At 41.3% G+C, this 25,816-nt stretch overlaps 1 protein-coding gene across 3 annotated transcripts in view; it reads right to left on the reverse strand.

Annotated features, from left to right (window-relative positions):
• Positions 1-25,816, reverse strand: part of PPP1R36 (protein phosphatase 1 regulatory subunit 36) — a 45,192-nt gene that overhangs the window by 15,560 nt on the left and 3,816 nt on the right. For 2 of the 3 annotated variants that reach the window (XM_086709543.1, XM_086709544.1), the window contains exons 3-8: positions 18,407-18,493; positions 17,542-17,639; positions 17,360-17,426; positions 14,778-14,876; positions 9,327-9,461; positions 233-275 (exon numbers count right to left, since the gene is read on the reverse strand). In XM_086709543.1, coding sequence (XP_086565669.1) covers positions 233-275; positions 9,327-9,461; positions 14,778-14,876; positions 17,360-17,426; positions 17,542-17,639; positions 18,407-18,493 — 529 coding nt within the window. The remainder of the gene's footprint in view (positions 1-232; positions 276-9,326; positions 9,462-14,777; positions 14,877-17,359; positions 17,427-17,541; positions 17,640-18,406; positions 18,494-25,816) is intronic. The other variant, XM_086709545.1, reaches the window with a different exon arrangement.

The raw sequence follows: 25,816 nt of genomic DNA on the forward strand, positions 1-25,816 counted from the left end.
AGCAGACACGAACCCAGATAACCCAATTTCTGCACATTCCTGAAAAGTGGTGGCGAATTACACATGTACTCACCTTTGCAGGAGGAAAATTTAAGAGATGGCATACAGCTTGTTAGCATCCTTTGAAGAAAAGATATTCACTAAAAATAAGTGCCTGACACATGGCTATTGGTTCTTGGTCTACTTCATGTTTCATATAAAAGAGAAAAGCCCCAAAAGGTAACTGACTCACCTCAAAGAATTTCCAGTCTTTCTGTGTATCTGATCTTTTCTCCCTGCAATACAAAAAATCACAACTATACGTGGAGAGGGAAGTTCAATCTTTCAGTGATCTGGGCAAGCCCCTATCTTCAAAAGGATCAATACCTGTGGCCCCAAGGCTATTTAGCCGCATAAATGCTATCAGAAGGCATTGATGAATCCCAGTTATCTTTTTCTTCAACTTCTTAGGTTATCCAGATCAACACCCAATGCAAATTCAGGATAAACAAGACAGCAGGAAATGAACGTGTTTTTTTTGGTGATGTGAGCGTCGGGGAGTAAGGAGAGAGGGAAGGTGGTAAGGAGGTAACACGGGGTGTTACTAGGTAGGGAAATAAAGAACTAGAGGGTAAATCTAAAATGGAGAAAAAGACAAAGAATCAAATCTTAAACAAAAAGAAAATGATAAAAAATATTTTCAAAAATGTCTAGTCGACTGGGACAGCAGTGTGCTCTTCCTTCTAGATGCAGTATGCACGCTGAGCCTTGTCTCCTAAAGGCAGGCATCTGCTCAGGAGTCCTTGTAACACAAATTCAATGTTAAGGATACTGTACTGACATGGGCACGCTTACTGAGCTTGGCCCCCTCCCTAAGATGGGCCATTCTAGTTCTGATTCCCAGCCTGAGGAGAGCAGGCATGGCCAGCGGAGGACTGGAGAACTGATGGAGAAGGGCCGTGCACCTTCAATCACTTGATCCCTTAAGGGGGCCGACACTAGACCCAGGCACTCCAAGGCTGATTCTGGTCTCGCTTCTGCTTCTTGCTTTCAGAGTCAGAGACTCCAAGGATTGGCCCTTGTTATCAGATTTTCAAGAACCGTCCTGAACTCTGGTGGTCTGGGGCAGAAGACCCAAACCCCTCAGGACCTCCAGCCTTCTCACAGGGACTGCATGATCCGTGTGAGCCTACGTTAGCCCTCTATTTGAAGGAAACACTGAAGAAGTGGTTCAGCTTTTACCGGGGTGGACCCCTCCCCTCCTGCAACATCTTCATTCACACACTGGTTTCCTCACGTGCAAGTCTTCAACAAGGAGCTAAGGCAATAAACACAGTGAGCGTGTACGAAGTACGGACTATGTGGCAAGCATTATGCTAAACCATTTAAATGATCATATTTAGTCCTCATAAGATCCCTATGGTGTAGTCAGCATTATCATTCTCACTTTACAGCTGAGGAGACTGAAGTCCAAAGACATATTTAATTAGGGACAGAGTCTGTACTAGAACTTGGGCCTGTCACAGCTCCACAACTGTCCCTGTAACCAGAATGCTAGAGAAAAAAAGCTTTTCCTTTAGAATATTTTGCAGAATAAAAACGTTAAACTACAGAGCCCAGCACAAGCTTTCGGGACAAGCCTCAGGGTCCTTCTGTGCCACCTGAGGCCCCCACCTGACAGGAGTGCTCATGTGGCATTTCCCCCCTTCCACGGCCTCTGCCAGCTGAAACCAGACACCCTGCAGACAAACCAACCAAACTCAGTTTCTGGAATACCAAGTCAGCTTGCCTTCTGGGAGAAGACTGAGAGCAGCACTTGCGTTTGTACAACTCAAACCAGCACCATCTTAGTGAGATTTTGAAATGACACAGAGATTGCACAGGAAACACACACTTTCTCTTCTCTTTTCTTCTTCTCTTTTTAAACGTTAGAAGAGAAGGTACCATGAACCTCTTCTCCTTCCCCTCAAGTTGCCATAAAACTGGGACTTCTTCTCCCTTAAAGCCTAAAGCAAACTAATGTAGCCTACACTGTGGAAATCAAGTACAAAATGTAACGGGCTTCTTCTTACCATTCTGATTTAGCTCCGCATATAAACCTGAAATGAGTCCAGGAAATGGAGGCAGAAAATGAGCACATTTGGGAACCTCCTAGTTTGATCTGCAAATTCATCTCTTAGTGCATTTTGAGTCGTTTTTCTTTTCAATTTTATTTCATAATTTTTATGTTAGGTACATAATAATTATAAATTGATTATAAATTTCAAATTTTACTGAGTATAAATAACAAATTTAAACACTCCAAATCCTCAAATTGAAATAGGGTCTAAAAAAATTTTTTTTAATGTTTATTTTTGAGAGAGAGAGAGAGAGAGAGAGACAGAGCATGAGCAGGGGAAGGGAAGGGGAGGGGGGGACACAGAATCCAAAGCCAGCTCCAGGCTCTGAGTCGTCAGCACAGAGCCCAATGCAGGGCTCAAACTCATGAACCATGAGATCATAATCTGAGCCAGACACTTAACCGACTGAGCGAGCGAGTGAGCGAGAGAGAGAGAGAGAGAGAAAGAGAATCTTAAGCAGGCTCCACACTCAACATGAAGCCCAATACGGGGCTCAATCCCACGACCCTGGATCATGACCTGAGCCGAAATCAAGAGTCAGACACTCAACTGACTGAGCCACCCAGGTGCGCCCACAAATGTAATTTTAAAATTTCTGGTAGCCACAGTAAAAAGAAACATGTGTAATTAATTTTAACAATACATTTATTGTATCCAAACCCTCAAATATTATTTTAATATGTAATCAATATTTTAGAATGATTGAGGTAGTTCATCCATTTTTAGACTTTTCTGTACAGTGTATGTTTTACATTTATGGCACCTTTAAATATGGACCAGCTACATTCCAAGGGCTCAACAGCCCTTGCTAGTTGAGCTACCAACTAGCTAGTTGACTAGTTGCTACCAAGCTAGTCAGCAAAAATGCTGCACATTTCACCGGCAAGGGCAGGCTCCAAAGGAAAGAGGGGAAAGCCAGCTTGGCGATAAATCCACAGATTTTCAGTGGCCTATTATCATGCTTTCTTATCCTTCTTGCTACATTAGACTCTTAGCACTAAGCCAAAATGAAGGAAATACATCATATTTTTAGTCATTCCTGGAAAAAAAAGCCTAGGGCCAAACCTAAAGGGTTCCGGTTCCAAGGGAAGAAAAGTTATGATTCCCACTTATGTCATGTTATGTTCCCATTCCCCGTGCTGCTTTGGGTGAAACTGGGTTTAAATGAGGGTCAAGGGTTAGTCTGCACAAAGGAAGAGAAATATAAAAGGAATGTATTTAGGGGGAGGGGAAAGAGGCCTTACTGCATGTGACTGGGGGGAGGGGTGGGAATAGGGAATGGGGCTTAAGGATGATTTATAGACTGAGCCTTAATGAACCCCTTTCTCCTTATGCTCATCTGCACACCAGCCCCTCTGGTTAGCCATGAGGTGCCAGCTGCAAAGGAGGGAGGTGGAAATCCTAGGGTACAGATGGGGGTGGAGCCCAAATTGGCCATAACCAAAGAATACGTCAAATTCTATGGCGGGAGCCACATAGAGAGAGGTTTTCTTATCTATCCTGGAAAACAGAGATCTTTTACTGAATATGTTCATCAAAATCGTGCCAAAGCCTGCTCGATATCAGGATTTTACAGATGTATTTAGAATAGAAAGGCATGTCCTCCTACTTCTCAAGAAACATGAAAGCACAAAATTAACAGCCCCCAAATTGCTGGTTCCTCTGAAGTCTTTAATTTAACTCCAGAGACAAATAGTGTAAGATGTCCTAGTCCAGTATTAAGTGTGCATATATTAGACAAAAAAAGTCAGAAAATACACATGAGGATGTTCTCATGAGAATATGAACCTATTCACATTGGAAGTGAAATAAAGATATGTTAAAATCAGGTAATCACTCTTAACTGGCAAAAACTGTCCTCATCTTCTACATAAAAACAGCCAAAGGGGCGCCTGGGTGGCTCAGTCAGTTAAGCCCGTCTTTAGCTCAGGTCATGATGTCCGGTTTGTGAATTCAAGCCCTGCATCAGGCTCTGTGCTAAGAGCTCAGAGCCTGGAGCCTGCTTCCGATTCTGTGTCTCCTCCTCTCTCGGCCCCTCCCCTGCTCATGCTCTGTCTCTCTGTTTCTCAATAATAAATAAACATTAAAAAAATAAAAAATAAAAAAATAGCCAAAGAACAATAAAAACTCCACTGGAGGATATAATCAACACCCATGGCCAATTAACAACTTTTACTGGCAAAAACATGCTATAATCTGTTTTCCTCAATATCCTTTGTTTGCCTCTTTGACCTGCATGGAATCTGTTATGTGAATGGTGGGTGGTAAGCTCTAAATGGATTCTTCTCCAAACTGCTATCTGGCAGGCAGGAGAAAAGCAGGTGATGTTGCAAAAAGACCAGCACCTCCTGGTGATTAACTCGTAGTAAACTAAGGCAATCACTATCTTTCAAACAGAATGAGTTCTTTTAAAGTTTGTATAAAAATTAGATTGTAATAAAAATGTACCATTCCAAGTATAATAACTTGGGATGCCTGGATGGTTCAGTCAGTTAACCATCTGACTTCGGCTCAGGTCATGACCTCGCAGTTTGTGATTTTGAGCCCCTCACGGGGCTCTGTGCTGACAGCTCAGAACCTGGATCCTGCTTCAGATTCCGTGTCTCCATCTCTCTCTGCCCCTCCCCTGCTCGCTCTCTCTCTCTCAAAATTAAACATTAAAAAAAAGAGAGAATTTATCTTAAAAAAAATAACTGAAGTGTAGGTTCTATATCCACAGAACTAAAAGATATGATAAAATCTCTAATTATGATATAATTATTTATAGTTTGGGTTTTTTTATCTCAAAATTAGTCTGTACTGCATGCACATGTGCTTTTAAAGAGTAAACATTAAATATTGGCAATTCAATTATTTTTTTAGAGTAGGTGTTTTTTTAACTTTGTTGTGGACTGAAGGTTTGTGTCTCCCAGCCCCACCCCCAAATTCATATGTTGAAGCCTTAACAACCCCCATTGTGATAGCATTTAGAGGTAGGGTCTTAGTAATTAGGTTCAGATGACATCATGAGGGTAGAATCCCCATGATGGGATTAGTGTCAAGAAAAAAGGAGGCACCTGGTGACTCAGTTGGTTAAGCGTCTGACTTCAGCTCAGGCCTTGTGAGATCAAGCCCTATATGGGGTTCTCTGGGCTCTCTGCTATCAGCATAGGGCCCATTTCTGGTTTCCAATCCTATCTCCCTCTCTCTGCCCCTCCCCTGCTCTCTCTCTCAAAAGTAAATAAACATTTAAAAAAGGAAAGAAGGAGAGACCAGGGCTTTCTCTTTCCACCAACAAGGGCCCAGTGAGAAGGCAGCTGTCTGCAAGCCAAGAAGGGGGCCCTCACCAGAACTCGACAAGGCTGGCCTCCTGATCTCGGACTTCCAAGCTTCAGAACTATGAGAAAATAAAATTTCTGATGTTTAAGGCATTCAGTCTGTGGTAATTTGTTATGGCAGCCAAGCTGACTAATACAAACCACAAATTCTAGTTTTCTCAATTTGAAGTGACAATTTGCAGACAGAAGAAATTAGAGTAATGATGAGAAAAAGAAATTTTACAAGTGATTGAAAAGGTAATTGGAAAGCTGATGATGAACTTATATGACTTTTGAATAGCATCAGAAACAAGGGCGTCTGGGTATCTCAGTTGGTCACGTGTCTGGCTTCAGCTCAGGTTTGTGTGTTCAAGCCCCACATCAGGCTCCCTGCTGTCAGCACAGAGCCCGCTTCAGATCCTCTGTCCCCCTCTCTCTCTGCCCCTTCCCTGCTCTCTCTGTCTCTGTCTCTCTCTCAAAAATAAACATTTAAAACATTTGTTAAAAAAAAAAATCACAAAAACAGACAATCAGATCAATGGAACAATATAGAGAACCCAGAAATGGATCCACAAACGTATGGCCAACTAGTCTTTGACAAAGCAGGAAAGAATATCCAATGGAATAAAGACAGTTTCTTCAGCAAATGGTACTGGGAAAACTGGACAGCGACATGCAGAAGAATGAACCTGGACCACTTTCTTACACCACACACAAAAATAAACTCAAAATGGATGAAAGACCTAAATGTAAGACAGGAAGCCATCAAAATCCTAGAGGAGAAAGCAGGCAAAAACCTCTTTGACCTTGGCCACAGCAACTTCTTACTCAACATGTCTCCAGAGGCAAGGGAAACAAAAGCAAAAATGAACTACTGGGACCTCATCAAAATAAAAAGCTTCTGCACAGAGAAGGAAACAATCAGCAAAACTAAAAGGCAACCGACAGAAAGGGAAAAGATATTTGCAAATGATATATCAGATAAAGGGTTAGTATCCAAAATCTATAGAGAACTTATAAAACTCAACACCCAAAAAACAAATAATCCAGTGAAGAAATGGAAAAAGACATGAATAGACACTTCTCCAAAGACATCCAGATGGCTAACCCACACATGAAAAAATGCTCAACGTCACTGATCATCAGGGAAATACAAATCAAAACCACAACAAGATACCACCTCATACCTGTCAGAATGGCTAACATTGACAACTCAGGCAACAACAGATGTTGAGGAGGATGCAGAGAAAGAGGATCTCTTTTGCATTGCTGCTAGGAATGCAAGCTGGTGCAGCCACTCTGGAAAACAGTCTGGAGGTTCCTCAAAAAATTAAAAATAGAACTACCCTACGACCCAGCAATTGCACTACTAGGTATTTACCCAAGGGATACAGGTGTGCTGTTTCAAAGGGGCACATGCACCCCAATGTTTACAGCAGCACTATCAACAGTAGTCAAAGTATGGAAAGAGCCCAAACGTCCACTGGTTTATGAATGGATAGAGAAGATGTGATATATATATATATATATATATATATATATATATATATATATATACACACACATATATATACATATATATACACATATATATATACACACATATACACACACACAAATATATATATATATATATACACATACACATATACACACACACACACACACAATGGAGTATTACTCGGCAATCAAAAAGAATGAAATCTTGCCATCTGCAACTATGTGGATGGAACTGGAGGGTATTATATGCTAAGCAAAACTAGTCAGAGAAAGACAAAAATCATATGACTTCACTCATATGAAGACTTTAAGAGACAAAACAGATGAACATAAGGGAAGAGAAACAAAAATAATATAAAAACAGGGAGGGGGACGAAACAGAAGAGAGAGACTCATAAATATGGAGAACAAACTGAGGGTTACTGGAGGGGTTGTGGGAGGGGGGATGGGCTAAATGGGTAAAGGGCATTAAGGAATCTACTCCTGAAATCATTGTTGCAGTATATGCTAACAAACTTGGATGTAGATTAAAAAAATAAATTTTTTAAAAAGAAATTTAAAAAAAGAAACAAGGTATAAATGTTCAAATAAACAAAAATTCTTAACATTTTCATAATGTGAAAACACATAAACATCAAAAGGAAAGCAACAAACTAGAAAAACAAATAGGAAATCCTTGCTACATGAAACATAAATTATACAAATACCCAGTTTCTACTTGATAAATGGTTAACACTAGATGAGGCAATAATTTTAATAACAAATATAATAATCAGGCAATAAGTTATTTTATACAGAAAAAGAGCACAGACTCCAAACTCATGAAAGATATTCAAAAGTCAAATAGCTGTAAGCTTTTTATACAACTGCAAGCTATCAAAAAAATCAAACTAATAGAGCTAGGTACGCTTGCTGCTGATGGTGATACAAAATGGTTTAACCTTTTTGGAGAACATCTGGCAATATGTAACAAGAGCTAGGAAACTGTCCATGCCTTCTAGGTAAATACATTCTGGGCAATAAGCCATAAATAAATAGCCCAAATGGACAAAGTAGTTTATGTAAAGATATCCAATGCAGAAATATCACAAAGCAGAAAAACTGAAACCACATAATAAGCATGCACAGAAGGAATGGTGAAACAAACTGGTGCATTTATTACACGGTAGAGTAACTATAGTGGCTATTCAAATTATGTAGGTGGGGGGCGCCTGGGTGGCTCGGTCGGTTAAGCATCCGACTTCGGCTCAGGTCATGATCTCACGGTCCGTGAGTTCGAGCCCCGCGTCAGGCTCTGTGCTGACAGCTCAGAGCCTGGAGCCTGTTTCAGATTCTGTGTCTCCCTCTCTCTCTGCCCCTCCTCATGCTCTGTCTCTCTCTGTCTCAAAAACAAATAAACGTTAAAAAAAAATTAAAAAAAAAAAAAAACAAATTATGTAGGTGAAATTATGTAAGCAGAATAAGAGAATAAGGGACATAGAAAATATAGAACATGAACAAAGCATATAGAAATATCTGTATCTTGACAATGTGGGGAATGCGGAGAGAAACCATGAACTGTGTTCTTTGCCTATGAAGTTAAAAATACGAGTTCGGGCCACGGCCGTGGTATGGCCCTCGAGCCTGTTGTGAAACTGCTCAGAGGAGGAGATTTGGGGGGAGGGGGTCGGTATTTAAGGATCAGAGTTTTCCCTCCAATGCCTCCCAACTCTCCTGTGATAAGACGCTTTTAAATTTTAATTACAGAGGGGTGCTTGGGTGTCTCAGTCAGTTAGGCTTCTGACTCTTGAATTTGCTCAGGTCATTATCACATGGTTCATGAGATGGAGCCCCAAGCCAGGCTCCGCACTGACAGTGTGGAGCCTGCTTGGAATTCTCTCTCTGCCCCTCCCCTGCCTGTGCATGTGCACATGCACACACACACACACACTCTCAATATAAACTTTAAAAGATAAATTTTAATTACAGTAATATATAAACTGTCCTTCTAAGGCAAAGATCAACTCCCCACAAACAGCATCATCTTATAACCCCCACCTTACTAGCTTGCACCCACTACTATTGCTACAAAATGAGCAGCGGAAGGGGACACACCCAGGGCCCCCTGGGACACTGGCTCATCACCGTGGGGACCCTGGCCGGCCACAGGAAGCCTTCCAGGTTGAGAGCAAGATTCTACAGAGCCAGTATATGCTGAGAGAAAAGTCTTTTAAACCTAAGCAATGTCGATTCTGAGGTTCTTCGCATACTCACTTGGCTTTCTCAAACGAGACATCACGTGTGTTTGGGGCAGACTCTCACCTGAGCCCAATTATTCTGTACAACAGGGAAGGAAACTTTTGCAAGGGCTCCAGAAGTCAAATGTAAGAGTCTTAAGGATATGGATATGCACACACGTGGAGATCTCATGAAATCTTAAGTGTGCACTTACTTCCCGCAGCACATATGATGCTTATCAGGCATTGCCAAGCCCAGGACAAGGACGCAGTACTTCTGTGCCAGGTAATTCTGTGCTGCTTCTAACTTCCTTATAACCAATTCCATCTCCTTCTTCTCCACAAGGCCCCTAAAAAGAAAACAATCATTTGGATTAATGTTGGCAAATGCCAACAGTAATCAGCGAACAGTCAGAAGTGTGAACTGTTTTGAAAGAAATAACAAGTGAGTCAACACATGTCACTTACCTTTTCATTTAGCTGATTTGAGCTATGGCAGAGGGAGGGCTTTGACAGTTACCATTGTAATTAGAATCTCAGGTTCATGGTGAATTTTCACTTTTTTATAGATTCTTTATGCTATGTATTTCTAACGTTACATACAGGCAGTCCTAATTTATACCAAATAGCCCAGCAGCCCAACTAACAAATTACCTATACTGGTTTCTGAGGCAGCTGGCAGCATATTTTCCTGCTGTTTTGCTGAAAGAGCTACTGGAGACTCTCCCAGGGCAGCTTCCCCTGGGTTCCTGATGTTACAAGGAAGTGTGAAGTCTCAGTGTTTGAACCACTCAACGCTTCCCTACTCTGAGTTCTGCGTTTGCTGAGGAAGCATGTGTGGACCACTAATCTGGGAGCTTTGGCATCAATTATAACAGCCTCGCTTCCCTGTGAAAACACTGCCCCAGTTCCAATTGAATTGCAAATGAACATTCCAAAAGACAACCTGTTACAGCATGTCTGGAGCCTAATTTTAGAAGTTTGTGCAGTACAGTATAGTACGAAACAACATTACTCACAACACATTCCAACGATTGCTATTGAAAAGTGCAGTGTCACTGGCTTTTTATCTGCCTTTTCATTTTCGGAAAGATTTAAACCCAATGAAATGCACCCTAAACAACAGGGACGAATTATTGCCCCTTCTGATGTTAACTATGAGCCTGACTGACCACATGAGGATATGCTGTGGAGGAAGGGGTTTAAAGATAATAGAGATATTTCAAAGCACAACACGTTATCACATGTGATGAGAAGGCTTGAGTCACTGGAATAAAATGAGTTTCTGGAATAAAGTGAGTTCCAACTTGAAATGCCCCAATTTCAAATAATCCAAACACCTACACCCACACCCGCTTGCACCTCAATGGCCATGACTATGCCCACCTCCCTGCTTCCTTCAGCAGCCTCCCAGCCCAACCCTTCCCCCCCCACCCCCCGACTTTTCCAGAGCTGCCAGTAGCTAACATGCCTCTTTTGCTGTTGAAAACAAAACAACAACAACAAAAAAATGCCTTGAAAACTTTTAGGCCAATGGTTCCAAAGCTGAAATATATGTAAGAATTGCCTGGGATACTCGCTGAAAGTGCGGATTCCTAATGCCACGCCCTCTCCAAGATCCTGACTTAGCAGGTCTGCGTAGAGCCTGGCATTTATTTTTTTTTTTTTAATTTTTTTTTTTCAACGTTTATTTATTTTTGGGACAGAGAGAGACAAAGCATGAACGGGGGAGGGGCAGAGAGAGAGGGAGACACAGAATCGGAAACAGGCTCCAGGCTCCGAGCCATCAGCCCAGAGCCCGACGCGGGGCTCGAACTCACGGACCGCGAGATCGTGACCTGGCTGAAGTCGGACGCTTAACCGACTGCGCCACCCAGGCGCCCCGAGCCTGGCATTTAAAACACGCCCAGGTGCAATCCTTCGGGAAAAAATTGATAATAATTTCATACACCATACAATTGATCATAACCTTGGGTCCAATGATCTCTCTGGGAAATTTATCCTTCTTAGAAAAAGAAGGATATTATCCAGGGGTGCCTGGGTGGCTCAGTCAGTTGAGTATCTGAATCTTGATCTTGGCTCAGGTCATGACCTCATGGTTTGTGAGTTCGGACCCTGCATCAGGCTCTGTGCTGGCAGTGCAGAGGCTGCTTGGAATTCTCTCTCTCTCCCTCTCTCTGCCCTTCCCACACGCACGCTCTTTCTCTCTCAAAATAAATAAATAAGCTTTAAAAATTATCCAAAATCAAGGGGGAAATCTAATGCATGAAGATATTCAATAATCATTCAATTATTATCTATTTGTCTATTAGGAAAACTGGCAACTCCCAAAAATCTATAAAATGGAAGGGAAAAAGTAGTAATAATGCAGACTGTAGTAATACAGCCAGGTGCCACTTAAGGACTTGACATTTATTAACTTAACATATGAGTCCCCTAGGATTTATGCCAGCACCAAAGTCCATACCTTTAACCAGTATATGTGCTATACTGCCTCGTAAGTCAATCAGTCAATAACACACATTAGCTTGATGGAAAGTTATGCCACCATTAAAAATTATAATTATGAAGATTGTAATAACTTGAAAAATACTTACAATGTTCTAAAAACTATGTAATTTGGGGGCACCTGGGTGCTTCCGTCAGTTAATTGTCCGACTCTTGATTTTGGCTCAGGTCATGATCTCGCAGTTCGTGAGTTTGAGCCCTGCTAACAGCACAGAGCCTACTTGGGATTCTCTCTCTCTCTCTGTCTCTCCCTCTCCCTCTCTCTCTCTCTCTGCCCCTTCCCCCCTGCTTGCTCTCTCTCAAATAAATAAACTTTAAAAAAATGAAAAACAAAAATAACATAATTTTGCCTTTGCTCAGAAGTCACAAATCCTAAGTGTAAATGGATAAACTCTGCATAAGAGAGCTTAGCTGACTGGTAGAGGGTGTGGACACACCGCACAGTGGCTTAGGCACAGGCCTGGGAGTTAGATCTGGGCTCCCATCTCAGCTCCACTACCAACAAGGCATGTCGTCTCCAGCCAGCCGCTTAACCTCTCTGAGCCTTGGCTTCTTCATCTGTAAAATGGGGAAAAGGCTCCTTCCTCTGGAATCGGGACTTTGAGTCGTCTAAACCCTCCAAAGGATGTCTTTGTAGCCCTTTCAGCTCTCCCCTCACAGGCTGAAGGCTTTCCTCCCACGTGGCAGCCTCTGGTTTAAAATAATATGCATTATCTCATGTAATCTGGATGATAATATCTCATGTAATCTGGATGATAACTCTGTAAAGTGGATACTACCATTATCCCTGTTATACCTCACTAGTTTGACCAAAATCAATTTTTTTCTTAAAGTTAAAGTTATTTAAGTCCAGATATTTCAATACAATCCATATTTCTACTATAGTAAGTAAACTAATTACTGGAGGCCTGAAAGTGAAAAGTTATTCTAATTATTTCATAATCACACCATAGAAGCAATCTTTTTTTTTTTTTTTTTAATGTTTATTTATTTTTGAGGGAGAGAGAGAGAGCAGGGGAAAGGCAGAGAGAGAAGACACCAAAGCAGGTTCCAGACTGAGCTGTCAGCACAGAGCCTGATGCGAGTCTCAAACTCAAGATCTGTGAGATCATGACCTGAGGTGAAGTCAGACACTTAACTGACTGAGCCACCCAGGCGCCCCATGGAACCAATCATTTTAAGACTTGGATTTTTCTGTCATTCTGTAACCGATTCCTTCTAAAAAAGTCTACCTTATACCACTGTACTCTAATATGTTTTAGTGTATTTTAAAAAAAACCCAAGAGACCTTACTTCTCTGTTAATCTATTTCTAAAATGAAGAAATGAAACAAAGGTCTCTGCCAGAGCAGCAATAACTCTCAGAATTAGAAAACACCATATAAAATATAAGTGAATGTGCTGCCACAGTCTAATAACTTCTTTTGGGGGGACGATAAGACCCCTCAAACCTTCTGAGCCTACAGCTAGCTGAGCCCTTTTGCTTGCCACCACAGAAACCCTTCGTGAGCTCTGGCCACTCTGCAGTGAAAGCAGCCTTGAAATAACACGGATGTGGCATATTTTGATGGCTTTACTGGACCAGCAGTGTCTGAATTATTTATTTGGTTTTTTACAAAACTGCTGTCCAGATATATTTATCTATCCATAAAATGGTTTTCAAACTGCTTGGTTGTACACAAGGATTTTGCATTTTAAAAACATTCCACAGCAACAAATTGATGACTCTAACAGCATTTCTAACAGCTAAATCATTGGGTTGATTCCACACATACTGGGGAGGGCAGCCTGGGCACTTGGAAAGTTCCACGGTTTGCAAAAGGTCACCAAGCCTGAGAGGCATTGTTCTGCTCTGGACTCTGAGTTCCCAGATTCTTGCCCCATACAGCTCTGAGCCACCTCTGCCTAAAGCAGTGAAATTCTTCCTACGTAGCCTAAGAAATCTTGTTTTCTTCTGTAATATGGAATATAATTTTGGTCATATCTATTAATTTTCTTAATTCTTAGTTTTTTTCATTGGATGCTTACAAAAGCCCTAGCAGGGCTTTTAAGCATAAAGCAGGTTTTAAGCATAAAAAGCATAAAACCAAATATCTGTATCTGCACTGTCCAACATGGTAGCCATGAGCCACGTGTGGCTACTAAGCACTAACTGTGGTTAATCTGAACTGAGGAAATAAGTGTCAGATTTCAAAGATTTACTACAAAAAAAAAAAAAAAAAAAGCAAAGTATGTCATCAATAACATACATTACAATAACATACAATAACACTGACTACGTGTCTCAATGATATTTTTGAGTCACTGCATTAAATAAAATACATTATTAAACTTAATCTCACCTTTATCTTTTTTAAGATTTTTTTTATTTGTAAGTACTCTCTAAGTCCAACATGGGATTCAAACTCATGACACTGAGATCAAGAGATCTACTGACTGAACCAGCCAGGCACCCCCGCCTTTATCTTTTATGTTTCTTAAATCTAGCTACTGAAAAAATTTTTAATTACATATGTGGCTCTCTTTATATTTCTACTGGGCAGTGCTGGTCTATACTATCTGGAATATTTTGTTGTTAGAATAACTATTTGAATTATTCAGTGAGCTTTAAAAACTAATGAACTCCTCCCATGTAAATATTTTAGCATACTCCAAAAATTAAAAAATTTCCATCATCTCTATTACTCAGCCATCAAAAAGAATGAAATCTTGCCTTTTGCAATGATGTGGATGGAGCCAGAGTGTATTATGCTAAGCGAAAGAAGACAGAGAAAGACAAATACTGTAAGATTTCACTCATATGTGGAATTTAAGAAACAAAACAGATGAACATACGGGGGAGGAAAGGAAAAATAAAATAAGAGAAAAACAGAGAGGGAGGCAAACCATAAGAGACTCTTAACTAAAGAGAACAAACTGAGGGTTGCTGGAAGGGAGGTGGGTGAGGGGATGGGCCAAACGGATAATAGGCATTAAGGAGGGCACCTGTGATGAGCACTGGGTGTTACAGTAAGTAATGAATCACTACATTCTGCTCCTGAAACCAATACTACACTGTATGTTAACTAACTTGAATTTAAATAAAAGCTTGAAAGAAAAAAGTCAGTTTTATTACTGGCAATGATAAAACTTTACAGCGCACTGCAAAGTCCTACTTACACCATGCAGCTTTTGGGTTTCTTTTCCAGGGCTATTTTTTCCAAGTAATGAGATAAATAGTACAATAATGCCATGAGGAAATTGTCAAGATTCTTATTCCTATAGGGAGAGAAAGAAAGAAAGAAAGAAAGAAAGAAAGAAAGAAAGAAAGAAAGAAAGAAAGAAAGAAAGAAAGAAAGAAAGAAAGAAGAAAAATGAATGTTGACATATTTCAAATATAAAACTTCTCATAAAAATACATGGGCACATGACATAAGAATAAATAGAAGTACATGTTATCATGCCTATTACACAACTAATTTACCATTTAAAATTCTATCTACTGGGGCGCCTGGATGGCTCAGTCGGTTGAGCATCTGACTTTGGCTCAGGTCACGATCTCATGGTCCATGAGTTTGAGCCCCGTGTCGGGCTCTGTGCTGACAGCTCAGAGCCTGGAGGCTGCTTTGGATTCTGTGTCTCCCTCTCTCTCTGACCCTCCCCCATTCATGCTCTGTCTCTCTCTGTCTCAAAAATAAATAAATATTAAAAAAAATTTTTTTTAATAAATAAATAAATAAAATAAAATAAAATTCTATCTACTGAGGCACCTGGGTCCAACTCTTGATTTCAGCTCAGGTCATGGTCTCATGGTTCCTGAGATCGGATCCCAATCTGATCAGCAAGGAGCCTGCTTAGGATTCTCTCTCTCCCTCTTTCTCTCTGTCCCTCCCCTAGTTGCACAGTACACTCTTTCTCTCTCAAAACAAACAAACAAACAAAAAAAACTTAAAAATTCTGTCTACTATACTACTGAAGATGTAAGAAATTGGATTTTTGTAACCAAACTTTTTGGGAGGTCACACACTAAACTATAGTTTTGTTTATTAATTACTTTTCATTTTTAATAAGTTTTTATTATACAAATAATATTTTCCCATTCTTTAAAAATTTTACACAAATGTGTAAAGTAAAAAGTCCTCTCCTCCCTTGCTACTATCCTACTTCCAAGTGGCAGCCGCTGCTAAGAGTGGCCTGAATCCTTTCTAAACTTTCCAAAGCAGAGACAATTATATAGAAGGTCTTCCCCCACCAACACACCTACATACATACATACATACATACATACATACATACATACATACGCATGAATATATGCCTTAAATTTTTCTTTGGTAACAAAGAAGATAATGCTGTACACACAAGTCTTTGCAACTTGCTTTTGTCACTTACCTGCTTAGCATGGACCTCTTTCCTTGATACTATGGATCGATTTTCCTCATTCTCTTAAACAGCTGGGTAAAATATTCTATAACTCACAATTTATTTAAATAGTCCTCTATTGACGGATATGTAGGTCTTTTAGAAATGTTATCAATACTGCTGCAGTAATTATCCTGATGGCCACATTTCTGAGTAACTTCCTCGGAGTGAAACTGCTAGGGCATAGTGTAGAGCATATTAAAGTTTCATGGTTTTGCTCGAGCAAAAGGTTGCATCGATTCACAATCTAATTTGTTTAAAAACTACTGTGGGATGCATGCAGCAAAGGCAGTCCTACAAGGAAAAATTAGAAGCCTTTGTCTTCTTTCTAAATACTCTTCCAAGATTTTTGCTACTTTCTTTCTAGCAAGTGGAAATTCTTACTGACATTCTTTCTTCAACTATACCTTGACAACAGGATGAACGTGAGCACTGCAGATTTTTTTTCCACCACATTAATATGTCCCTGTCCTAGGGTGGGTTCTCCCAGAAACAGACTCTGAGACAAAGACGTGGGATGTGCGCACAGGAAACATCAGTTGTGGGGTAGGGAAGTGAGGCAGGAAAAGGGTAGGAAGCCCACAAAGGGGGTGGTTAACAAGTTGGTTATCCCCGTGGACAAATGTAGTTCAGTCCCAGCGGGGAAAACTTCTCAGAGTTATCTTGACGGATGAAAGTTAGGATCTTTTTCTACCAACACTCCCTCCTCACACAGCACTGACCGAAGGGACACTGACTCCCTAGTGCTCTCAGCTTGCCCTGTCGTCATCATCATCATCGTCGGGAGGAGTGTGCCCCTGCTGTGGAATAAAGCCTAAGGTGTTTGCCACAAACAGCCTTCACTAAACGTAAGGGAACCTGGGAGGGCTGCCAATCGTTGGGAACTTCTCACTGAGCACGCTCAAGTGCGGCACCCTGAGAAGCATCCTCCACCCACAGGCATAGGGAGACACAACGACTTCCGATTTCATATCTGAGGAAACAGGCTTAGAAAGGTCAAGAAGCTTCACCCAGAGTCACACACCTAGTACTTGCTGGGGCTCCAAAAACGGAGAAAATGGGTCTTTAGTAAACGAGTATACCCTCTTACTATTATATAAACATAATGTAGTCTCTATGGGACTCCTGACAACATGCTATCCATTCTCCTTGCCCTAGGGCTTTATTTTGGGCTGCTGTGACTTCTGGCCTCATCGCTTTGGTCTCAGTCTGAGGGGATGGCTTGCACAGAGCCAGTCCCACGCCCTTTCTCCAAAAACCAGATTTGTTCATCATTCATCAGGCGGAATTACTTTGAACTAAGGATAAAAGATATAAAACGTCTCATGAGCACTACCTACCTCATAAATGTTGTAAAGGAACAGATCCGCTGCATCTCATTATCTTGTAGTAAAAACAAAGCAACAACTGAAAGGAGCAAAGATGGACAATTGAAAGAGGGACAGAGGGACAGAGGGACAGACGGCTGCCTCAGAGGTTCACCCCCCATACGATACGTGTGGATGATGAACCAGCTACTCACATTTAGCATCATGGAGCGTCACGTTGCCCTGCTGACCTCGCTTCTCTAAGGCTTTAAGTGACTTATCGTCTCTTGAAGCAAGCTTTTTATCCGTCAACCTGTTTTGGAATGGAACAGCCTCTAGCAGTGACTTGAAAGATTTCAACTGTATGTAATTGATCCTGAGATGCATGAGGCTTTTACTATCAAGTAAGGAGAGCCTGAACGTCAAAACCCAAAAATGGGTTTGGTTTCATGTAGGAGAATTTTGGAATGCATTTTATTAAACATTATATTTACCATGCTAAGGTTAGGAGAAATGCACACTACCTGATAGAAAATGTAAATGCCAATTCCATCCAAAACAGATCATTTAGATCATCTATTAAGATCATGTATTTATGGTGTAGCTACCATATTCAGAGTAAAAAAAAAAAAGTATAGGGGCGCCTGTGTGGCTCAGTCAGTTGAGTGTCTGACTATTGGTGGGGGCCCAAGTCATGATCCCAGGGTCATGGGATTGAGCCCCGTGTTGGGCTCCACACTGGGCATGAACGCCTGTTTGAAATTCTCTCCTTCTCTCCCTCTGCCTCTCCCCTGCTCACTCCTATGCACACTCTTTCTCTAAAATAAAGCAAAAAAAAAATTTGTTTAAGTATAAAATGTTGAAAATTTGCTAAGAGCCAAATTATCACCGGGATACATTTACAGGGGCTGGTATAACTCCTCCCACAATTGTCAAATAGCGCGTGTTCTTTCCTTAACAGGTATCTGCATTTCAACCTCAGATAATGGGAGTGACATTTTCTTAGAGTTTGTAAACACTTGAGTCATTCTGCTAAGAGGTGCTATCAGCAGCACTGCCACAGTTGGGAAGTGAAGGTACCTGTCTGAAACCAGACCATCAATTTCAGCAAAGTGTATTGCTTTGCCTTTCTTTCCTTTTTCCTTGAGTTCTACTGCAGGTGTAAAGCTGTAATAGAAATGAGAAAATTAGGAACCGAACCTTCCCATGAAGACTGATGCTATCACAACAGTAACTCATGGCATCTCAGGACTAGCATATGTCATGAGTGGAGTGTGAGGAGAACCTCGGGCACAGAGGTCCTCAATTCGTGTATTTACATATGGAACAACCATCTAGAAAAAAAGATGAACATTTCAGACTTTATATTCAGCCTCTACGTATCAGCAGCCTCCAGAATACCACCATACACGAAACATTTCATTCTGAAGATGTTGTAGTAACTTCACAAGAAACAGAAAGCTCACAGTAAGTTTGGAGAGATGTTTTTATTTATTGAGCACTTGTGCACCAAGTGCTTTTAGGCACAATCTTACTCAGTCCTCACAGCAACTCTATGATTACTAGTATGATTACTCTAATATTACTCGTACAGCCATTTTTACACATGAGAAAAACTGAAGCTCAGAAAGAGATAAGTAGCTTGACCAAGATCACTTAGCATGTGTCAGAGCCTGGATTGGGGCCCAGGATCTCTAGCCTCAGAGCCATGTGCTTACCTACAAGGCAATCCGGCCTCCCGAGCAGCATCTCAGTTGTCACTGCTGTGGACTCTTGTAAGGGCCTTGACTATCTCTTGGGAGGTATCGGTACCGTTTACTTAACTCAGGGTGTCTTAAACTCTATAGTTGTACAAACATTTACTAAGCAGTAATGGGGCTAACAAGGGACCACGACGGAGCAAAAAACATATACTATGAGGCCACACTCCGTCACACATTGCTCTGACATTGAAAAGAAAATGGTGGGGCGCCTGGGTGGCTCAGTCAGTTGAGCGTCTGACTTCAGCTCAGGTCATGATCTCGTGGTCTGTGAGTTCGAGCCTCGCGTCAGGCTCTGTGCTGACAGCTCGGAGCCTGGAGCCTGCTTCGGATTCTGTGCCTCCCTCTCTCTCTGCCCCTTGCCTGCTCATGCTCTCTGTGTCAAAAATAAACAAACATTTTTTAAAAATTTATTTTTAAAATAAATGATTTTTTAAAAAATTTATTTAAATTTTTTTAAATAAAAATTAGACAGAGGAGGGAGGGAGACAGAGCATTAGAGACAGAGCATTAGCTCCCTCAATTAGAGAGGGAGACAGAGCATGAGTAGGGGAGGGGCACAGAGAGAGGCAGACACAGAATCCGAAGCAGGCTCCAGGCTCCCAACTATCAGCACAGAGCCCAATGCGGGCTCGAACTCACAAACTCCGAGATCATGACCTGAGCCAAAGTCAGATGCTCAACTGGCTGAGCTACCCAGGTGCCACTCCCCTCCCCACCCAGAAAAACGTTTTGTAGACCAGCAGGATGTAGTTCCTGCCTTATAGAGCGTGCATTTTCTCAGAGAATTGTGGGGTCTACCAAATACACTGGTTTGGAAACCCACCGTGGATTACGATTTTTATTTTTCCACCTGAAACAATGCCACAATAACACAACCCAGAAGCCTAATCTCTGCCCACAGTTTCTTGTCTTTCTGCTTACGTGTAGGTGTAGTAATGGAAGCACATTCCCCCAGACTTTACTCATTCTCTAAAGATGGATATCAATCATATATATCTTCTTTATCTCCCTGTCGACACAACAGTTTTGTGTGTGTTTTTTAACAGTTGGGTGTTTTTGTTTTGTTTTTTGACGCAACAGTTATAAAACAACTTCATCTGAAAATTTTCTGGGATTGATGTTACTCACAAAGTAATTATTTTACAGAAATACCTCTCCATGGGAATAATAAAGTTAATCTGTTTGACTCTGTCTTCTTCCCGGAGTTTCTGCCAACCTCCTAGCAGTGTTCAGGTTGTAGAAGAGGTTAGTTCCTAAAAGCATATACATTCCCGCAAGGGAATGATTCTTTGCATTTTTCAACTTTTTTTTTTTGTTAAAGATAATTGGCACCAGGGGCACCTGGGTGGCACAGTTGGTTAAGCGTCAGACTCTAGGTTTTGGCTCAGGTCATGATTTCGCAGGTTCGTGAGTTCAAGCCCCATGTCAGGCTCTGCGCTGGCAGCATGGAGTCTGCTTGTGATTCTCTCTCTCCCTCTGTCTCTGCTCCTCCCCCACTTACACTGTGACTCTCTCAAAATAAATAAGTAAATAAATAAACAAACAAACTTAAAAAAAAAAAGACAATTGGTACTGAGTTGGTCAGTGGACGATTTCTAAGGTTTTCATTATTTCTGGTGCTCCTCGTCTCCAAGGATTGGGTATGCTGGGAAGGTATGCTGAACTACTGAGGGCGTGGGTGGGTAAAAAGAAATGGAAGAATAGCAAATGTTGATGGTGGCTACTGCCAAAAAGAGACAAGGGATCAGAATGGGGCAGAGAGGTGAAATGGTGATGAAGAGATCTACCTTCCAATCTGTATACTTCCATATTGAGTTTTTAAACAAGAACATATTGACTTATTACCTGCATAACTAGGAAAAAGTTGATAGAGGCACATATAAAGAAACACTATATGGCTGATATGTTATATTGACAGACCATTTAGATAGTCTTTAACAAAATAATCAAATCCCCCAAATATCCTGACATTTTCTAATGGCTCCTTGAAGCTGTTTCTCCTTGCTAGATGCCTTGTGCAGATTAGTACCTCCTTCTTTCATATAACCATCCTAAACAAGGACACAAAGTTTTTTCACATTTTTCCTTGGATCATCACATGGTTTTAGCCACTTACAAGCCATTGGCTGTTAACTTTCCTACGCCACGCTAAGGAAGTCACAGGTCACCAGCCCTCCCAGGGTTTCTCTTCTCTAGAAGAGAAGATAGATATACCCAATAAAACTGCTGTCTCCTGCCCTTTTCTCAGTCTTATCCCTATAATTCAAAGCGTTCTGCCCTATTTGCCTGAGATGATTTGAGATGAGAGCACCTTAAAATAAGACACTGAGTGCCTGACATGTACTGCTAAACCTCTAGTCCTTATTCTCTGACCTTCGGACATGCCTTCCCTACTTCACACTTGTCTGAGTGGCATTTCCCTTGACTGAAGTCATTCTCTACCTCAGCTAGTGGGAAGGATTTCTCTCTGTTGAGGGCCCTGCTGTAGCTCTACAGGCAGCCTACGCTCACAGTGCATTTGAAATCACTAGGAAGTGTCACTAGTAGTAACTAAAAGCTGTCCTTTGAATTGTACCTCTGATTGGCTGTCGAACAGCAGTCTGAGCTCGTTCTGTGCCCTCCCGCGGTCTCCCCCTGGCAACCCAGTTAGAATCTGCGCCTTTCTCAGACCACATTTTGTTACATTTCTAATATTACAACATAATCATGTCATTTCCCTTTGCCCTGAAATAAGTGAGGGAAAAAAAATCTTATTTTCCCCTAGAACCCACCACTAAAATGCAGAGGGTTGGACCACTCTTGGCTTCCACACAAATTAGAGCTCCTCAGTTGGTTATTAGACTCTTCTCTCAGGCCATTATGAAAGATGAGAGAAGTTCAGGGCTTCTGGAGGTATAGTTTCCTCAGCTGTATGTCCTCAGGGGAGTCAATGACCTTGGCAAAGACTCATGCAAGCAAGCTGCTGGTTCTCTCCCGGCTGTGAGTAGAAGGGGTGGGACTGCTGACACTATGTCAGGGAGAAGCCTGCCTCATGGGACAACCCAGAGGTGGCCTGTGAAGAAAGTTATTCCCTCTTTAAGAAATAAGCAATGTGGGGCGCCTGGGTGGCGCAGTCGGTTAAGCGTCCTACTTCAGCCAGGTCACGATCTCGCAGTCCGTGAGTTCGAGCCCCGCGTCAGGCTCTGGGCTGATGGCTCGGAGCCTGGAGCCTGTTTCAGATTCTGTGTCTCCCTCTCTCTGACCCTCCCCTGTTCATGCTCTGTTTCTCTCTGTCTCAAAAATAAATGAACGTTAAAAAAAATTAAAAAAAGAAATAAGCAATGGGCATGCATGCTGATGAGTTACGCAATACCCTCATTTACTCCTCACAAGGCATTATGATTTCATTTTATAGACAACGGAACTGATAATTAGCGAGGCTAAGTAACCTGACAAATGATAATCACCTAGCAACTGGGAGAGCTAGGATTTGAACCCAAGTCTTCCTGCAAACCACTCTTTGAGGTCTCTTCCTTAACTGCCTATTAAGAAATAATGCCTAGGGCACCTGGGTGGCTCAGTCAGTTGAGCATCCCTCTCTTGATTTCAGCTCATGTCATGATTCCAGAGCTGTGGGATCAAGTCCTGCTTAAGATTTCCTTCTCTCTCCCTCTACCACCCCCACCCCTATGCGTGCATTTGCGCGCTCTCTCTCTCTCTCTCAAAAAAAAAAAAAAAGAAAAAAGAAATAATGACCATCCTTTCCCTACCCATTACTGTGCGTCCATTTCTTGTGTGGAGGTTATGGATATCCTGTTTTATTCTGATACAGTTATCCCTCTCGGGGTATTGCCAGTGACAGAGAGAGCAAGGTCTTCTCTGAAGGGTAAGATTTCCAATGCCACAGGAGGAAGTCAAACTTTCACTCTTCACAGATGACATGATACTCTATATGGAAAAACCCAAAAGATTCCACCAAAAACTATTAGAACTGATCCATGAATTCAGCAAAGTCCCAGGATATAAAATCAATACACAGAAATCAGTTGCATTCCTATACACCAATAATGAAGCAACAGAAAGAGAAATCAAGGAATCAATCCCATTTATAATTGCACCAAAAACCATAAAATACCTAGGAACAAACTTACCCAAAGAGGTGAAAAATCTATACATTGAAAACTATGGACAAAAAAAAAACAAAACAAAACACTATGGAAAGTTTATGAAAAAACTGAAGACAACACACAAAAAAAAAAAAAGAAAGAAAAAATATTCCATGCTCCTGGATTGGAAGAACAAATATTGTTAAAATGTCAATACTACCCAAAGCAATCTACGTATTCAATGCAATCCCTATCAAAATAACACCAGCATTCTTCACAGAGCTAGAACAAACAATCCTAAATTTGTATGGAACCACAAAGACCCTGAATAGCTAAAGCAATCCTGAAAAAGAAAACGAAAGCCGGAGGCATCACAATCCCGGACTTCAAGCTGTATTACAAAGCTGTAATCCTCAAGACAGGATGGTACTTGCACAAAAACAGACACTCAGATCAATGGAACAAAATAGAGAACCCAGAAATGGACCCACAAACGTATGGCCGACTAACTTTTGACAAAGCAGGAAAGAATATCCAATGGAATAAAGACCGTCTCTTCCCCAAATGATGCTGGGAAAACTGGACAGCAACATGCAGAAAAATGAACCTGGACCACTTTCTTACACCATACACAAAAATAAACTCAAAATGGATGAAAGACCTAAACGTAAGATAGGAAGCCACCAAAATCCTAGAGGAGAAAGCAGGCAAAACCTCTTTGACCTCAGCTGCAGCAGCTTCTTACTCAACACATCTCCATGTTGCTAGAGAAACCAAAGGAAAAATGAACTATTGGGACCTCATCAAAATAAGCTTCCGCACAGAGAAGGAAACAATCAGCAAAAGTAAAAGGCAACCAACGGAATTGGAGAAGATATTTGCAAAGGACGTATCAGAAAAAGGGTAAGGATCCAAAATCTATAGAGAACTTATCAAACTCAACACCCAAAAAACAAATAATCTAGTGAAGAATGGACAAAAGACATGAATAGACACTTCTCCAAAGACATCCAGATGGCCAACCGACATATGAAAAAATGCTCAACATCACTCATCATCAGGGAAATACAAATCAAAACCACAATGAGATACCACCTCACACCTGTCAGAATGGCTAACATTAACAACTCAGGCAACAACAGATGTTGGTGAGGATACGGAGAAAGAGGATCTCTTTTGCACAGCTGGTGGGAATGCAAGCTGGTGCAGCCACTCTGGAAAACAGTATGGTGGTTCCTCAAAAAATTAAAAATAGAACTACCTTACGACCCAGCAATTGCACTACTAGGTATTTATCCAAGGGATACAGGTGTGCTGTTTTGAAGGGACATATGCACCCCAACGTTTAGGGCAGCACTATCAACAATAGCCAAAGTATGGAAAGAGCCCAAATGTCCATTGGTGTATGAATGGATAAAGAAGATGTGGTGTGTGTGTGTGTGTGTGTGTGTGTGTGATGGAGTATTACTCAGCAATCAAAAAGAATGAACTCTTGCCATTTGCAACCATGTGGATGGAACTAGAGGGTATTATGCTAAGTGAAATCAGTCAAAGACAAATATCACATGATTTCACTCATATGAGGACTTTAAGATACAAAACAGATGAACATAAGGGAAGGGAAGCAAAAATAAAATGAAAACAGAGAGGGGGACAAGGCAAAAGAGACTCTTAAATATAGAGAACAGAGGGTTGCTGGAGGGGTTGTAGGAGGGGGGATAGGCTAAATGGGTAAGGAGCATTAAGGAAGGCACTTGTTGGGATGAGCACTGGCTGTTATACCTAGGGGATGAATCACTGGAATCTACTCCTGAAATCCTTGTTGTACTATATGCTAACTAACTTGGATGTAAATTTAAAAATTAATTAATTAATTAATTAATTAAAAAAAAAAGATTTCCAGTGCCACTCATTCAGGAAAGAAGCCAGGAACTGAAAGGTTGAGAAGAGTAGATACCTGAATGCAAATTGAATATATGATGATATAAACAAATTACCATTTCCATTTGTAAATGCATAAACAGTAAGGTTTATTTTTAGAGAGTGCTTATTTTTTGAGATAAAGACTGAGATATTTATAGATGAAATGATACGATGTCTGCAATTTGCTTAAAAATAATCAAGAGGTGGGGTGCCTGGGTGGCTCGGTCGGTTAAGCGTCCGACTTCGGCTCAGGTCATGATCTCACGGTCCGTGGGTTCGAGCCCCCCGTCAGGCTCTGTGCTGACCACTCACAGCCTGGAGCCTGTTTCAGATTCTGTGTCTCCCTCTCTCTGTGACCCTCCCCCATTCATGCTCTGTCTCTCTCTGTCTCAAAAATAAATAAACGTTAAAAAAAAATTTTTTTTTTAAATAAATAATCAAGAGGTGGAGTAGATGAGTGTGGATGATATGAAGTGGATCTTAATTTGGTGACTGTTCATGCTGCATCATGGGCATGTTGGAGTTCATTATACCCTTCTCCCACTTTTGTATATCCTTGAAATCTTCCATTACAAAAAGTTTTTTGGGGGCACCTGGGTGGCTCAGTCGGATGAGCGTGGGACTTCAGCTCAGGTCATGACCTCGCACCTCTGGAGTTTGAGCCCCACATCGTGCTTTGTGCTGACAGCTCAGAGCCTGGAGCCTGCTTTGGGTCATGT

This window comes from Puma concolor, chromosome B3 (genome assembly GCF_028749965.1).
Source record: "Puma concolor isolate L17-30 chromosome B3, mPumCon1.1.hap2, whole genome shotgun sequence".
Taxonomy (NCBI): Eukaryota; Metazoa; Chordata; class Mammalia; order Carnivora; family Felidae; genus Puma; species Puma concolor.